The sequence below is a fragment of the Tachyglossus aculeatus genome, chromosome 14 (assembly GCF_015852505.1).
Source record: "Tachyglossus aculeatus isolate mTacAcu1 chromosome 14, mTacAcu1.pri, whole genome shotgun sequence".
Lineage (NCBI taxonomy): Eukaryota > Metazoa > Chordata > Mammalia > Monotremata > Tachyglossidae > Tachyglossus > Tachyglossus aculeatus.
In genome coordinates this window covers 20,711,054-20,729,446 of record NC_052079.1, presented here as the reverse complement: position 1 = coordinate 20,729,446, position 18,393 = coordinate 20,711,054, and the positions used below count along the sequence as shown (strand labels likewise).

The 18,393-nt window shown below is 44.0% G+C and overlaps 1 protein-coding gene and 1 non-coding gene across 2 annotated transcripts in view; both read right to left on the bottom strand.

Annotated features, from left to right (window-relative positions):
• TPH2 (tryptophan hydroxylase 2) overlaps positions 1-12,139 on the bottom strand; it is a 137,152-nt gene extending 125,013 nt beyond the window's left edge. The window contains exons 1-4 of the mRNA XM_038756352.1: positions 12,035-12,139; positions 9,513-9,665; positions 4,803-4,986; positions 4,586-4,686 (exon numbers count right to left, since the gene is read on the bottom strand). Of these exons, the coding sequence (XP_038612280.1) occupies positions 4,586-4,686; positions 4,803-4,986; positions 9,513-9,665; positions 12,035-12,139 (543 nt within the window). The remainder of the gene's footprint in view (positions 1-4,585; positions 4,687-4,802; positions 4,987-9,512; positions 9,666-12,034) is intronic.
• Positions 12,140-16,215: 4,076 nt separating this feature from the next.
• LOC119937439 lies at positions 16,216-16,353 on the bottom strand. Its single transcript, XR_005454107.1, has one exon. It is a non-coding gene; the product is annotated as a small nucleolar RNA SNORA7 (small nucleolar RNA).
• Positions 16,354-18,393: the final 2,040 nt, after the last annotated feature.

Here is an 18,393-nt window from a genome sequence, read left to right as displayed (position 1 = left end):
CTCATCTGTAAAATGGGGATCAAGACTGTGAGCCCCACGTGGGACAGGGACTGTGTCCAACCTGATTTGCTTGTAGTACAGTGCTCTGTACACAGTAAGCACTCAATAAATATGATTGATTGATTTGCTTGTATCCACCCCAGCATTTAGTACAGTACGTGGCATATAATAATAATAATAATGGAATTTATTATTAATAATAATAATAATGTCATTTATTAAGCACTTACTATGAACAAAGCACTGTTGTAAGCACTGGGGGGGATATAAGGTGATCAGGTTGTCCCACATGGGGCTCACAGTCTTCATCCCCATTTTACAGATGAGGTAACTGAGGCACAGAGAAGTGAAGTGACTTGCCCAAAGTCACACAGCTGTCAAGTGGTGGATCCAGGATTTGAACCCACAACCTCTGACTCCAAAGCCCGTGCTCTTTCCACTGAGCCACACTGCTTCTAAATATAATATATAAATATAAATAAATATAATATATAATAAGCACTTAACAAATACCATGGTGATGATGATGATGATTAATGTCTGTCTCTCCCTCTAGACTGTAAGATCCCTGGGGGCAATGCTCAGTGAACAATAAGCACTAAATAAATATGATTGATTGATTGAACGAACCCCATGTAGCACTGCATCTGTACTGAATATCTACCCCAACACTTAGCACATAGTAAGCATTTAACAAATACCATCCATGATTATTATTATTATTAAAGCACTTTTATATTTCTGAAATTCATTCACATCAATTCTCTCATTTTTTCCTTGTGAAGTAGGGAGAGGGATGGACTATTTTTTTTTCTTCTTCTCCAGTTTTTTTTTTATTTTTAGAGAAGCAGCGTGGCTCAGTGGAAAGGGCATGGGCTCTGGAGTCAGAGGTCATGGGTTCACATCCCGGCCAATTGTCAGCTGTGCGACTTTGGGCAAGTCACTTCACTTCTCTGGGCCTCAGTTACCTCATCTGTAAAATGGGGATGAAGACTGTGAGTCCCCTGTGGGACAACCTGATCATCTTGTAACCTCCCCAGCGCTTAGAACAGTGCTTTGCACACAGTAAGCGCTTAATAAATGCCATTATTATTATTATTATCATCTTCATTCTAGAGAAGCAGCGTGGCTTAGTGGAAAGAGCCCTGGCTTGGAAGTCAGAGGTCATGGGTTCTAATCCCAGCTCTGCCACTTGTCAGCTATGTGCTGTGGACAAGTCGCTTAACTTCTCTGTGCCTCAGTTACCTCATCTGTGAAATGGGGATTAAGACTGAGAGCCCCACATGGGACAACCTGATCACCTTGTATCCTCCCCAGCGCTTAGAACAGTGCTTTGCACATAACAAATACCAAAATTATTATTATTATTATTCCCCCAGTGCTCAGAACTGTGCTTGGCACATAGTAAGCGCTGAACAAATACCATCATTATTCTACAGGATCCCAGAGAGGTTAATGATAATAATAATAATAATAATAATAATAATAATAATAATAATAATAATAATAATAATAATAATAATAATGGCAAGGTTAAGCCATCAAACAGATTTTGGAAGTCACCCAGGAAGTCCTTGCAGAGTCGGAATTAGGATGCAGGTAGATCTCTGTTCTCTTGCTTCTGCCTCCTAGATACCTATAGATTAGGTATTCCTGACCTCCCCCTACTTGATTCAGGTAGAAGGGAGGCTTATATATCTCGTGTGCTAAATAAAAATAAATGGGAACTCCCCCTCTAGACGTTAAGCTCATTGTGAGCTGGGAATCTGTCCACTAACTCTGTTGTATTGAACTTTCCCCGAGCTTAGTAGAGTGCTCTGCCCACAAGGAGTGCTCAATAAATCCAATTGATTGATGGACTGATTGAACAGCAGGGTTGACTTGCAAATAACGGGGAGCTCAATGCTCTTCCAGACTTTAAGATCCTTGTGGGTAGGGAACATGTCTACCAGCGCTGTTGAATTGTACTCTCCCAAGCACTTAGTACAGAGCTCTGCGCACAGTAAGCGCTCAATAAACACCACTGATGGATTGATTAATTGGACAAAGATGGCCTTGGGGGCAGAGGAGATAATGAACGTATTTGGGTAGCTTAGATTCCTTCATGACAGACCTGGTGGAAAGAGTACGCCAAGCCCCACTGGGAGTATTTTTGTCCCTCTTTCCCCTGAGCCCGAACTAGGCTGAACTATGAACCAGGAATGCACAAAAGGAGATATTCTTTCATCCACTTCATATCAATGTCTCTTTTCCCCTGTAGAATGTAAGTTCATTATCGGCAGGGAGAATTTCTGCTAATTTTGTTGTACTGTACTCTCCCAAGTGCTTAGTACAGTGCTCTGCACATATTAAGTGCTCAATAAATACCATTGATCGATTGATTAATTGGACAAAGATGACTTTTGGGGCAGAGGAGATAATGAACGTATTTGGGTAGCTTAGATTCCTTCATGACAGACCTGGTGGAAAGAGTACGCCAAGCCCCACTGGGAGTATTTTTGTCCCTCTTTCCCCTGAGCCCGAACTAGGCTGAACTATGAACCAGGAATGCACAAAAGGAGATATCCTTCCATCCACTTCATATCAAAGTCTCTTTTCCCCTGTAGAATGTAAGCTCATTATCGGCAGGGAGAATTTCTGCTAATTTTGTTGTACTGTACTCTCCCAAGTGCTTAGTACAGTGCTTACAATCTAATAGGGGAGATGAAGAGATGCATTGCACAAATGCTGTATGAATAAGAGAAAGATTATCAGTCAACCAGAAACGGTAGAGCATTTACAATTTGTTCGAGGAGGTGTGACATTTAAAAGTGTTTCGAGGGAAAGCAGGGCAGATTTCTGGTAGACTTGGAAAGGAAAGGACTTCCAGATCCTGGGGTCAATATGAATCAAGGGTTGGCGGTGGAGAAGATAATACAAAAATTGGGCCAGGAACACACCACAGCAAACTTTTCAGCAGAGAAGTAGCAGGTGAGGATAGCCCGATTAAAAAAATAATCATGAAAAGAATATTCCACACTCCTATTTAAAAGCCTGACCCAATAACAGTTCCACGAAAGAGAAAAGGCATGAGCCAGAGGTTGGAAGTGGGAAAATTAAAAGTATAGCAGGAAAGTGTTGGATATACTGAAGAAGTAATATGTTGGAGGCAAAGCAGAAACAGTGTGGCCTAGTGGAAAGAGCAGGCCTGGGAGTCTGAGTTTTAATCCAGACGTCACCGCGTACTTGCTGTGTGACCGTGGGCAAGTCATTTCACTTCCTCTTCTTGATGGGTAAAATGCCAAAATGCCTAGGGAAAGCATGCTGAACTAAGTATACTGTACCCAAATTTCAATTGTTACTGCACTGAATCGAAACATCCATGATACAGAGGAAATGAATGCGGATGCAGATTATTTTGGTGCAGCCAATGATTCCCACCTCATTTTGGTAAACTTAGTCAATGTAAAGTAGCTGCTTTTCAATATTTTCTAAAGAGCCTGACAATGATTCCCAGGGTGACGTCAGCTGGATTTGAACATTAATATGTGTTAATATATATGTTATATATGCTATTAACATATATATCTAGGCTATCAACATATATTAATATATGAGCATATATTAATATATGCTATCAACATAGCATATCAATGTATATTAATATATGTTAATGGGAACAGACTAAGCCCCCCATTTCTCTCCCCCTCCCCATCCCCCCATCCTACCTCCTTCCCCTCCCCACCGCACCTGTATATATGTTTGTACAGATTTATTACTTGATTTATTTTACTTGTACATATTTACTATTCTATTTATTTTATTTTGTTAATATGTTTTGTTTTGTTGTCTGTCACCCCCTTCTAGACTGTGAGCCCGCTGTTGGGTAGGGGCCGTCTCGATATGTTGCCAACTTGTACTTCCCAAGCGCTTAGTCCAGTGCTCTGCACACAGTAAGCGCTCAATAAATATGATTGAATGAATGAATGCTCTGCACATATTAAGTGCTCAATAAACACCATTGATCGATTGATTGATTCATCTACTCCCTTCCAACCCTATAGAAAAATGCCCAGCTGTTTCCTTCGCTTCACCAAAGTCGGGTTCACTGTTGCTCAGTGGTCATTTCCGTGACCGCATCTCTCACGGAGTATTGCGGACCACTTCAAATTGTGATTCCCTCTCCAACCTTTTGAAAAAATAAGTCATCATCATCATCATCAATCGCATTTATTGAGCGCTTACTGTGTGCAGAGCACTGTACTAAGCGCTTGGGAAGTACAAATTGGCAACATATAGAGGCAGTCCCTACCCAACAGTGGGCTCACGGTCTAAAAGGGGGAGACAGAGAACAAAACCAAACATACTAACAAAATAAAATAAATGGAATAGATATGTACAAGTAAAATAAATAAATAAATATAAAATATAAAATAAAAATAAAGTCCTGTGACAATGTCATCCCTCTAACCTTACTGTAGCTGAAAGGAGGTTTAACGAGCTGGAAAGAGGTTTTCAGGTCTACCCCGTGACTGGGATATCGCTCCTGCTGCAATAAAGCACTACCGCACGGCCGCGTCATTAGTTATTTTTACGGCGCACTTACTGGATGATCTGCATCAAGCTCGGAACCGTACATGAGAACCCTGTGAGAACATCTGTCCAGTTCGGAGATCTTCCGGGGAAACCACGGAACACCATCGAGGTCTGTTGGGAATACAGCGTGAGGTCCCAGCGTTAAAGAACAGCGTCTATCTTTCCATTCGACCTCTTGTCAGATTACAAAACCGAACGACCGGTGTAAAAATAAAAAGCCGCCTTGCCTTCCTCGTCCGTCCAAATGTTCTCAGGCGGATTCAGTGTCACGATAGTCGTCTGGAACTTCAGCGACTGGATGAGCTCGTTGAACTCCTTCTTGCTGCAATCGCAGTCAACAAAAATCTCAACCTCGGAATTTCTCCTCTTGGACTTTCTCGACTCGATGTGAACCATGTTTACGTGCTTCTCCTGGGGAAACATGACAAGCAGGGCTTCAAGCCAAAATGATCCTTTCTGGCAAACACTGGTCAGTGAAGCAGTACAGTGCTCTGCACACAGTAAGCACTCAATAAATATTGACTGAACTGATTATCAAATGCCGACTGTTTGCAAGAACCGTACTAGGAGTTTTGAAAGCAACAGAAACAGAGGATGCTGCCTTTCACTTTGCAATCAAGTAGAGAAGGGAGTATAACATAAGTGCTTGACAAATACCATCACTATTAGTAAATATAAACATGAATAAAAATGCTCATAGAACAAAGGACATGAAATATAGTCTTATTAGACCATATAATATCGTCTGAGAGGTGTGAGGCCAGTCAGAAGACGTGCAGGACCTGGATAACTGAATTTTTTTCTTGAAAAAATAAATTAAAAAACCAAATATGGCTACCTTTCTTGTATCCCTGGCAAATAGGTAGATGACTCTCACCATTAAAGCGGGCTCAGCGATCCCAGGTTTTTAAATAATTTAGTTTGTGACATTTTTGAGTTGTCACTGAATTTCAGTGGTGGAGTTCTCTACCTGGTGATAGATTCTCATTTAATATTAATAATAATAATAACAATGATGGTACTTGTTAAGCGCTTACTACATGCCAAGCACTGTTCTAAGCACTGGGGGAGATACAAAGTAATAATAATATTATAATAATGATATTATTTGTTAAACACTTAATATGTGCAAAGCCCTGTTCTAAGTACTGGGAAGGTAACAAGGTGATCAGGTTGTCGCATGTGGAGCTCAATCTCAATCCCCATTTTACAGATGAGGGAACTGAGGCACAGAGAATGATAATAATAAATAATAATGACGGTATTTCTTAAGCGCTTACTATGTGCCAAGCACTGTGCTAAGTGCTGGGGGAGATACAAGATAATGATATTATAATAATGATGGTATTTGTAAAGCGCTTACTATGTGCCAAGCACTGTTCTAAGCACTGGGGGATATATAAGGTATTAATAATATTATAATAATGATGGTATTTGTCCCACGGGGGACTCACAGTCTCAATCCCCATTTTACAGATGAGGGAACTGAGGCACAGATAATAAGTAATAATGATGGTATTTGTTAAGCGCTTACTGTATGCCAAGCACTGTTCTGAGCACTGGGGGAGATACAAGGTAATAATAATATTATAATAATGATGGTATTTGTCCCACGGGGGACTCACAGTCTCAATCCCCATTTTACAGATGAGGGAACTGAGGCACAGAGAATGATAATAATAAATAATAATGATGGTATTTGTTAAGCGCTTACTATATGCCAAGCACTGTTCTGAGCACTGGGGGAGATACAAGGTAATAATAATATTATAATAATGATGGTATTTGTCCCACGGGGGACTCACAGTCTCAATCCCCATTTTACAGATGAGGGAACTGAGGCACAGAGAATGATAATAATAAATAATAATGATGGTATTTGTTAAGCGCTTACTACATGCCAAGCACTGTTCTAAGCGCTGGGGGAGATACAAGGTAATAATAATATTATAATAATGATAGTACTTGTCCCACGGGGGACTCACAGTCTCAATCCCCATTTTACAGATGAGGGAACTGAGGCCCAGAGAATAAGAAGTAATAATGATGGCATTTGTTAAGCACTTACTATGTGCCAAGCACTGTTCTAAGCGCTGGGGGAGATACAAGGTAATAATAATATAATAATGATGGTACTTGTTCATTCATTCAATTGTATTTATTGAGCGCTTACTGTGTGCAGAGTACTGTACTAAGCGCTTGGGAAGTGCAAGTTGGCAACATATAGAGACAGTCCCTACCCAACAGCGGGCTCACAGTCTAGAAGGGGGAGACAGACAACAAAACAAAACGTATTAACAAAATAAAATAGTAAATATGTACAAGTAATACAGTAATAAATCTGTACAAACATATTCATTCATTCAATCGTATTTCTTGAGCGCTTACTGTGTGCAGAGCACTGTACTAAGCGCTTGGGAGGTACAAGTCGGCAACATCTAGAGACGGTCCCTACCCAACAGTGGGCTCACAGTCTAGAAGAGGGAGACAGACAACAAAACAAAACATATTAACCAATTAAAATAAATAGAATAAAGATGTACAAATAAAATAGAGTAATAAATCCGTACAAACAAAAATACATATATACAGATGCTGTGGGGAGGGGAAGGAGGTAAGGCAGGGGGGATGGGGAGGGGGACTTGTTAAGCGCTTACTATGTGCCAAGCACTGTTCTAAGCGCTGGGGAGGTTACAAGGTGATCAGGTTGTCCCACGGGGGGCTCACAGTCTTCATCCCCATTTTACAGATGATTTAACTGAGGCCCAGAGAAGTGAAGTGACTTGCCCAAAGTCACACAGCTGACGAGTGGCAGGCCCGGGTAAGCGCTTACTATGTGCCAAGCACTGTTCTAAGCGCTGGGGTGATCAGGTTGTCCTACATGGGGCTCACAGTCTTCATCCCCATTTTACAGATGAGGTCACTGAGGCCCAGAGAAGTTAAGTGACTTGCCCAAAGTCACACAGCTGATGAGTGGCAGAGCCGGGTAAGCGCTTACTCTGTGCCAAGCACTGTTCTAAGCGCCGGGGGAGATACAAGGGGATGAGGTTGTCCCACGGGGGGGAGCTCACCGTCTTAGTCCCCATTTTACAGATGAGGGAAACTGAGGCCCAGAGAAATGAAGTGACTTGTCCAGGATCCCGGAGCAGACCGGGGGGTAGGGAGGATTAGAACCCAGGGCCTTCTGACCGCCCCGCCTTCTCTCCCCTGGCCCCGCCCCCCCGACGCCCTGCGTGCTCTCTGATTGGTGGACGCACGTCCCCCCGCGCGCTCTGATTGGTGGGAGCAGTCGCTCCCCCTCTCTCCCCCCGCCCCTCCCTATCTCCTCGCGCTCGCTCCGGTGGGCGGGGTCACTCCCTCACCCCCGCGTCTCTTCGTGCGCCCTCTCATTGGTGGACTCACGGCCTCGTGCGCTCTCTGATTGGTGGACGCACCGCCTCGTGCGCTCTCTGATTGGCGGGCGGAGTAGCTCCCTCCCCCCCGCCCCTCCCCGTCTCCTCGTGCTCGCTCCGGTGGGCGGGGTCACTCCCTCACCCCCGCGTCTCCTCGTGCGCCCTCTCATTGGTGGACTCACGCCTCGTGCGCTCTCTGATTGGTGGGCGGAATCGCTCCCTCTCCCCCCCCGCCCCTCCCCATCTCCTCGGGCTCCCTCTGGTGGGCGGAGTCACTCCAGGGATTCATTCATTCATTCAATCGTATTTCATTCATTTATTCAGTCGTATTTATTGAGCGCTTACTGTGTGCCGAGCACTGTACTAAGCGCTTGGTAAATACAATTTGGCAACATATAGAGACGGTCCCTACCCAACAGTGGGTATTTATCGAGCGCTTACTGTGTTTAGAGCACTGTACTAAGCGCTTGGGAAGTACAAGTTGGCAACATATAGAGATGGTCCCTACCCAACAGTGGGCTCACAGTCTAGAAGGGGGAGATCACGCCTAAAGTTTAGTGCTTTCAGGCTTTCATTCATTCATTCATTCAATCGTATTTATTGAGCGCTTACTGTGTGCAGTGCACTGTACTAAGCGCTTGGGAAGTACAAGTTGGCAACATATAGAGACGGTCCTTTTTTAGCATGTCATCACAACAAAACACTTGGCTCTTCGCAGGCAATCAATCAATCAATCGTATTCATTGAGCGCTTACTGTGTGCAGAGCACTGTACTAAGCGCTTGGGAAGTACAAGTTGGCAACATCTAGAGACAGTCCCTACCCAACAGTAGGGCTCACAGCCTAAAAGGGGGAGACAGAGAACAAAACCAAACATACTAACAAAATAAAATAAATAGAATAGATATGTACAAGTAAAATAAATAGAGTAATAAATATGTACAAACATAAATACATATATACAGGTGCTGTGGGGAAGGGAAGGAGGTAAGATGGGGGGATGGAGAGGGGGACGAGGGGGAGAGGAAGGAAGGGGCTCAGTCTGGGAAGGCCTCCTGGAGGAAGTGAGCTCTCAGTAGGGCCTTGAAGGGAGGAAGAGAGCTAGCTTGGCGGATGGGCAGAGGGAGGGCATTACAGGCCCGGGGGAGGACGTGGGCCGGGGGTCGATGGCGGGACAGGTGAGAACGAGGCCTAACGGTGAGGAGATTAGCGGCGGAGGAGCGGAGGGTGCGGGCTGGGCTGGAGAAGGAGAGAAGGGAGGTGAGGTAGGAGGGGGCGAGGTGATGGACAGCCTTGAAGCCCAGGGTGAGGAAGCACAGGGGTGCGGGGAAGGGCTGGCTAATCTGGTTTTCTGGGTAGTCTAGCCAGGTCCCCAAGTTTTTATTTCGTTTGAGAATGCTCAAAAACTTTGGCTTCACACATTTGAACACCAGCAATTAGAGTACTTCCTCAAAGGAATCCCCCTAATGATGCTTCCCGCAGATGATAGCTACCTGACAGTGCACACTCCAGATAGTTACATTATGTGATGATTCTTAACGTCTACCTGGAAGAGTTTGAGGGCTTTGACTAATCCGCCGACTTCGTTTTTCAAGGAAAACACCACCGCCGTCTTTCCACCGTCGGCAGTTGTTTCACTTTTGCCGCTCCCTTTATTTCCTTTCTTATCCTCATTTTTTCCCGCGTTGGCTCTGTTTAGCTACAAGAAATAAAATACAGCGGACTATGATTGCTGGAGGAGGGGATCAATCTGGGACGTTTCGCAGATGACCATTTGGTATTCCATTCCTATTGACCGTTTTTCCAATATTCTGGCCATCATTCTTGCCACGCTAATCCGTCTAGTGCCAGTATAGCGGTGAAGGCCCTAGATTTTGCCATCAACTGATTTCCAGCATTCGATGTTGAAAAGACCCTTTTCCTGGAGTCAAATACGGTTTCCGGGTTTCATGGTGCATTAGAAAATTTCAGTTTGAATACAGTTAGTACAGTGTTAGTGCTACTATAGTGAGAGAGAATTAAAACAGCTCTAAGTCATCTTAGAGTGAGGTCATTATAATACATTGATAGAAACAACACAAGCAGCTTAAATGATAACAAGAACGCTGGAAGATTGGTCTTTCCTACATCCTTGGCTCTACTTTCCAATTAAATCCATACACTAAATAACATTTCACCTCCTTTTCATGTACAGAAATTAATTAAACTACCTTCTGCCACTTCAGTTCCTTAATTTTACGTTGTCAGTGTGGTTCTAATTTTAGAAACCCAGCAGAAAGTACAGCGGGTAAACCCCCGTAAGTAACGTCAGTGGATAACATTTGAAGTGATTGTCACATCCAGGCATTAGAAAACTAGGTAATTTATCATTATGCTCCAACGGAGGAATTTGTAGAACTGAAAACCATTCAAACTTCATTAACTATGCAAGATACTACAATATATGATTAAACGGTAACTAGTAGCTCTAGTTTGCTAATAATAAGGATGACAGATTCTCATGAGTCAGAGCACAGTCAGAAATAAAAGAATAACACTGGGGAATAAAATAATTTGTAAATTTCCTTTGTCAGCCAACTGTAAGATGATGGTGGAATATTTTTCTCTTTATAAAAATTCACTTAGAACTCTGCAGTTCCCCGGGGATTTCTTCCAACTGGAAAAGTCGAGATCTTTCCCATTTGAAATTAAAATATCAGACACAATATTGGAAACTAATAAGGAAACGAAGAAATGACAATTTGCTACAGTGTTCCTTTTGCTCCTTGTTTTACGTTTTAGATGTTAGCATTTCCGTCTATATTGTGCTATTAGTATTCAATGCCATTGCACAGAAAATTACAGCAGAAAAAAGTTCATGATTTAAATGGGAAGGCACAAGAATAGACCGCTATTTGCACTTGACAAATTACATTTATAGTTATCCCAGCAGGACGGCATCTCTTATACACCTTCAACACCCTGACCCTCTTCAAACTACAAACAGGATCTTAAGTATTTAAATAGTACATCAGGGATGAGAGACTAGGGTTTTGCCATTGAACTTCAACTGCTTCAGTCCTAAGAAGAAAACTTTCAAAAGTATCACCTCAATCCAAATAGTCATATCTTACTAAACTACTAGGAAGGTAAAATCCATAAGCTGACTTTAAACAAACTGGCTAAAAACACTTTTATGGAACTTTCTATTTACTGAGATAGTTTTAAATTCCCCACAGTGATAAACTTATTTTTTATTATTATTAACAATAATCATAATGTAGGTATGGTGCAAGCTAAACAGCTAAAGCTAAAACAGTTAAATAGACTCCTCTCTCCTGCTGGAAAACTGACGTGGACAAAATGACATTATTATTCAATGTTTTTAATGCTTGAAAACCTGGAGAAATTTTCCTCTCCACAGTTTTTCGTGAATTCCTGGGGCATTTATCTCAAATCAAGATATGAAGCATGTCGCTTTTGCTTCATCCCTTTATATAAAGCCTTCATAAGCAAAACTAAATGCATTTCTGCTTTTTTTCCACAAACTAACCTGGCAAGAGATAGCATTTTCAAAATGAACACAATCATTGTTTTCCTCCCAACGAGTTTGGAAAATCCAGTTTTAGACAATTGATTGGGCTGTCTTGGAACACGGGTTTGGAAAATCCAGCTTTAGACAATTGATTGGACTGTCTTGGAACATAATAACAGAAAATAGTTCTTGTGCATCCACAAACAAGGCTGTGCCATGGGAGCAAACTTAGGACCCAAAGAAGTTGCTCTATTTCCTCTTCCCCGATAGCAACGAGCTATTCAGGGGCTGAGCAGGAGTCAGAAAGGGGGATTAAGCACTGTTTCTCCAGCTGTTGAGCAAAGGGTTTTTTTCTAACTCCAAGAAAGAAACTTTCTGGATGGGGATTCAGAACCAGTGGTTAAATCACATCTGATGGGGGGCACCTGTCATTTTAGTGGCAAAGGGAAAGAGGAGAATGCATATGCCCTGGCTGCCCAGATGCTCTTCCCTGGGGACAGGGTGGGCTGCTTCCTAAGCACTGCTCTTCCCTGAGAGGTTTCTTCAGTACTCACTGTTAAGTTGCTGAACTGCTGATGTTCTTCAGGTACAGCTGAGTCCAGGGAAAACCCTCTTCTGGCCCAGTATTTACTGGAAAACATCATCATGGCCGGCTGCATGGGGTCGCCCTGTAATTTCCTTTCTCTACAACAAGGTGAACCGGAGCCTGAGGCTGAAACTGAGGCTGTGGGAGTGGGAGGAGGAGGAGGAGGAAGAGGAGGAGGGGAGTTGGATGGAGAGGAGGAGGAGGAAGGAGAGTGGGATGGAGAGGAGGAGGAGGAGGAGGAGGAGGAAGGGAGTTTGATGGAGAGGAAGAGGAGGAGAGTGGGATGGAGAGGAGGAGGAGGAGGAGGAGGAGGAGGAAGGGAGCTTGATGGAGAGGAAGAGGAGGAGAGTGGGATGGAGAGGAGGAGGAGGAAGAGGGAGAAAACGAGGAGGGGGCCAAAGAGGAGGAGGAGAAAGGAGAGGAGGGCAGAAAGGAGAAGGGAGAAGAGGAGGGGGGAAGATAGGGACGATAAGAGGAGGAGGAAGAGGGAAAGGAGGCGGAAGGGGACAAGGGAGGGGAAGAGGAATAGAGGGAAGGAAAGGAGGAAGGGGAGGAGGAAGAAGAGGAGGAGGAAAAAGCAGGAGGAGGATGAGGAAGAAGAAGAGGAGAAGGAAGAGGAGGAGGAGGAGAAGGAGGAGGAGGTAGAGCCTGAGAGGTTGGAGTGGGAGAGGCCGGTTCCCAGCAGATGGGCGAGCCGTCCAGGGCGCAGGGGCTGAAAGCAGAGCAGTGCTCACTGAAGCCTTCGGGCTCCTTTATATACGTGGCTGGAACTGATGCGCGACTGATTAGAGGGAAGATTCATTTCTGGCTCCCGATGGCCACGCTCAGATTAAGGCCCTGCAGTCTCGGGTTATCTGAGCTTGGAAAGCGATTTATTTTACAGCTGGGTGGCCCTTCCTAGCCTGTAAGAGAAAAACGCTCCGAAAAATTTGGGTTTCTGGGCTCTCGGTCCAGGGGAATACTGAGTTTTCCCTGCAATTATTTGTATTTATTCCTCATGGCCTCCTAGGCCTAAATCTCAGCTTTGAAATGCGTGTGAATTAACCCTCCGTCTGAAAGTGCTTCCTCTCATACAGTCTTCAATTAAATTCAACTGATTGTTGCTACCTGATCCAAACCCCAGCACCGGTTTCCTGTTCCTTAGCTCAGTTTGGATCCACTCCATAACTGTAACCTGTCCATTCCAGCAGGTAATACTTTTGGATTTCTCACTGGTGTGAGATTGTACTGCCTATCCGGACTTTTGGAATGTTTTCCCCCTCAGGATGCCCTTCAGAAGCTCTGAAAAGGACTCAAAATCGTTGAACATCCCTGCATCCTTTGATGGTAGCGATCTATTGGCATTTTCTTCTCCCTGAATTGTCATCATCACGTGGAGGCTTGATGATTGAAAGTCTTTCTGATCGGTTAAATAACTGAAATTAAATACTGAACACGTTCAGGGGAAAGTGTTTGTCTTGTGTCTACAGGGTTCTTCTGTTACACCAGAAGGTGGTGACCCCAAGGTGAAGAATTACCTCAATACTTACCCAGCTTCAATCGAGCGACAAAGAAGAAACAGCTAATTATTCCATTCCTTTGATGGTGGCCAAAGGCCACTGGCTTTCATCTGGCGGAAACTGGCCTGCTTAAGAGAACACGATTAGCCATTTTTTTCTGTTGGATTCTGAATCCTAACCTTAAATCTCAACAGGGACTTAAATTGGGGAAAATTATTTCAATTTCCTGAAGATCTTTTTTTTCTGGATTTAGCCAAAAAGCAGCTTTCTTAAACACAGCTAAAACTCTTCCAAACTAAGGCTGGCCTCTGCTTTCTATGAAAAATAAAGAGGTAAAATCAAGGTCAAAGTAGAACGAACGCAGAGATTTCATCTGAGTTCAGTATCTTTGCATTTCGGTCACTACTTTGGTACCTTGGTTAGTACAGACCTCTCTTCTTTTTAATGGCCTTTATTAAGCACTTACTATGTGCAAAGCACTGTTCTAAGTGCTGGGGAGGTTACAAGGTGATCAGGTTGTCCCACGTGGGGCTCACAGTCTTAATCCCCATTTAACAGATGAGGTGACTGAGGCACAGAGAAGTGAAGTGACTTGCCCAAAGTCACAAAGCTGACAATTGGCAGAGCCAGGATTTGAACCCATGACCTCTGACTCCAAAGCCCGGGTTCTTTCCACTGAGCCACGCTGCTTCTCTTCCTTCTTTCCTTCTAACTTACAATTTGACATTCTGGATTTTGTTCATTTAAATAAACTCTCATTTATATTGAAAAAAGCGGCTTCTTGGCTTCTTTGGGGTAATGGGCAGCTTTATAGTATATTTCCAATCGAATAGAATTTTACTGAAACATTAAAGGATTTACCAACTGCACAGAAGAATCTACTGTGGGAGACCAACATTTTATAAATTTCAAATAAAAACAGGCAAAGAAGAGAACAACAGTGGAAAAAGAGGGTTCAAATTCAAAAAGGTAAAATTTGGGTCTGAGCCTAGTGTAAGGTTCCAAATGAATGAGTAGGGAAAATGCCACCAAATAGTCATGACAAGAATTGGCAGTTTTCCCGGAAATTCTATTTTTTTAATGGTATTTTATTAAGCTCTTACTACGTGCAAATCACTGTTCTAAGCGCTGAGGAGGTTACAAGGTGATCAGGTTGTCCCACGGGGGGCTCACAGTCTTAATCCCCATTTTCCAGATGAGGTAACTGAGGCCCAGAGAAGTTAAGCAGCGTGGCTCACTGGAAAGGGCACGAGCTTTGGAATCAGGGGTCATGGGTTCGAATCCCTACTCTGCAAATTGTCAGCTGTGTGACTTTGGGCAAGTCACTTAATTTCTCTGTGCCTCAGTTCTCTCATCTGTAAAATGGGGATTAAGACTGTGAGCCCCGTGGGACAAACTTGTAACCTCCCCAGTGCTTAGAACAGTGCTTTGCACATAGTAAGTGCTTAATAAATGCCATTATTATTAGAGAAGCAGCATGGCTCAGGGGAAAGAGCACAGTTTTTGGAGTCAGAGGTCATGGGTTCGAATCCCTACTCCGCCACATGTCTGCTGTGTGATCTTGGGCAGGTCACTTAACTTCTCTGGGCCTCAGTTACCTCATCTGTAAAATGGGGATTAAGACTGTGAGCCCCACATGGGACAACCTGATCACCCTGTATCCTCCCCAGCGCTTAGAACAGTGCTTTGCACATAGTAAGCGCTTAACAAATGCCAATTATTAAGAGATTTGCCCAAGGTGACACAGCAGACAAGCGACGGAGCCGGGATTAGAGCCCATGTCCTCTGATTCCCAAGCCCGCTTGCACATGTTTACTATTCTATTTATTTTATTTTGTTAATATGGTTTGTCTTGTTGTCTGCCTCCCCCCTCTAGACTGTGAGCCCGCTGTTGGGTAGGGACCGTCTTTATACGTTGCCACCTTGTACTTCCCAAGCGCTTAGTCCAGTGCTCTGCACACAGTAAGCTCTCAATAAGTACGATTGAATGAATTCGGCCATGCTGCTTCCTTTGCACTTCAAGAGCCCAACAGAGTGTTCTGCACATAGACTGCACTCAATAAATACTATTGATTTATATGGCATTTATTGAGTCACTCAATAAATACCATTGATTTATATGCACTCAATAAATACCACTGAGTTGATCAATTGATCAACTCCACTGGTATTGGAGGGTTGGGTGCCCTACTAAGCGAAGGGAGCCAGCGCCCTAGGAGCCATTCTGACACACTCCATTATCATCAGTTTCAGGGTGTCTACTGGGTTTACCGCGTGAAGGGTTCGGATTAGGATCTCGTCTCGTTTTACGCCGTGGGGTCGTCTCCGACCCATAGCGACGCCATGGCCACATCTCTCCCGGAAGGCCCCACCTCCATTCATTCATTCATTCACTCAATCGTATTTATTGAGCACTTACTGTGTGTACTACGCGCTTGGGAAGTACAAGTTGGCAACATATCGAGACGGTCCCCACCCAACAGCGGGCTCACAGTCGCCTCCATCTCCATCTGCAATCGTTCTCGTAGTGGATCCAGAGAGTTTTCCTGGTCAAGATACGGACGTGGTTTCCCATTGCTTTCTTCCGCGCGGTAAACTCAAGTCTCGGCTTTCAACTCCCTCCCATGCCGTCCGGCACAGGGGAGTTTTGACTTGTAGCAGATTGCCTTCCACTCGCTAGCCACCGCCCAAGCTAGGAATGGAGTGGATATACTTCTGCTTGACTCTCCCTCCCACAGTCAAGACTGGCAGAGTACTGGAAACTCGCCAGGTGTGACCCTGAGAGGAGATTAGGATCCTACAAATGAAGTCAAAGTCACTGAGGAACTCACACTTACTGGAAGAACAAACGGACCAATATGCCATAGTTCTGAGAAAGTGAATGAATGGAAAAAAGGCACTACTACTAATAATAATCCTCCTCCTCCTCATCATAATAATAATGGTATTTGTTAAGCACTTACTATGTGCCAAGCACTCTTCTAAGCACTGGGGGGGATACAAGGTCATCAGGTTGTCCCACAGGGGCTCACAGTCTTCATCCCCGTTTTCCAGATGAGGGCACTGAGGCACAGAGAATAATAATATAATAATAATGATGGCATTTATTAAGCGCTTACTATGTGCAAAGCACTGTTCTAAGCGCTGGGAAGGTTACAAGGTGATCAGGTTGTCCCATGGGCGGCTCACAGTCTTCATCCCCATTTTCCAGATGAGGGAACTGAGGGACAGAGAAGTGACTTGCCCAAAGTCACATAGCTGACAATTGGCGGAGCCGGGATTTGAACCCTTGACCTCTGACTCCAAAGCCCGTGCTCTTTCCACTGAGCCACGCTGCTTGATAAATGCCATCATTATTATTAACCACCTCTCAGGGTGGGGAGATTCCGGTACTACCAGTCTCGACTATGGGAGGGAGAGACGAGCAGAGGCCTATCCATCCATTCTGTCTGTTGCCCAGTGCTGATTCTTATCCACCCCTGAAAATAGATGCGAACAACTTTCCTTTTCTGAAACTTGGGAAACAGGACCAGAGCCAGGATAGTGAAACAGAGACTCATTATTTAAATCTCTTCTGTTATCGTAGGCTCTAGTGAACGTTCTTTCTAGTGACAGATGCCTGTGCTGAGTAGTATTCAGTTGCAAATTATAATGTATAAATATGTATAAATTAACTCCTTCTTTGTTTCATCTTCTGGTTTCACTACTGGGAGACAGAAAAGCATCATTAACTCTGCTTTACACCTAGATAGATTGAGTTTGGGGTCGCAGATACCAGAATGAAAGGAGGCTCCTGATAAGAATGACAGCTGACCTGAGATTTCAGGACTTTAGGCCTGTGTGAAGGAATTGGTTGCAGTGAAAGTGATTTGCACAGCACCTTTTGGACTCTCTTATCCCTGTCGGTATTTATTTTATTTTATTTCGTTAGTATGTTTGGTTTTGTTCTCTGTCTCCCCCTTTTAGACTGTAAGCCCACTGTTGGGTAGGGACTGTCTCTATATGTTGCCAATTTGTACTTCCCAAGCGCTTAGTACAGTGCTCTGCATATAGTAAGTGCTCAATAAATACGATTGATGATGATGATGATGATGATTCTGTCTCTCCTTTCTAGACTGTGAGCCCATTGTGGGGTAGGGACCGTCTCTATATGTTGCCACCTTGTACTTCCCAAGCGCTTAGTACAGTGCTCTGCACACAGTAAGCGCTCAATAAATACGATTGAATGAATGAACTCCTAGTTTGGGCAGTGGCTAGCGAGTGGAAGGCCATCTGCTACAAGTCAAAACTCACCCGTGTTGGGCAGCAGCGGCACGGAAAAGAGTCGAGGGTGGAGACTCCGGTTTACGGCACGGAAGGAGGCGATGGTAAACTGCTTTCCTATTTTCACCAGGAAAACTCTACGGATACACTACCAGAACGACGCAGGTGGAGGTGGGGCATTCTAGGCGAGAAGTGTCTATGGCGTCACTATGGGTCGGACGCGACACGACCGCGTAAGACAACGATCCTGTTAAGGAGAACGAGATTTAAAAGTCATTTTGGAAAGCAGCTTCAGCTAATCAGGTTGCGCTCCTTCCCGCGGATAAGGCCGGGAAGAATCGTCAGGTAACGGTTCCTTTGAGAACTGTTCGGCTTGAAAGTGGAGACTGTGAAGTGCTTTGAACCAGAAAAGACCAAGTTGGGCCCTGCTTTTCCTGAGCATGACTTTAAATGCATTAGCTGCTGTAAAATAAATCACTGGTCTTAATTTTGCGTTTGCCCCTAGGCCATAGTCAAAGTACATATTCCATTTTATCTTTATTGATTGATATAAATATCTTTATTG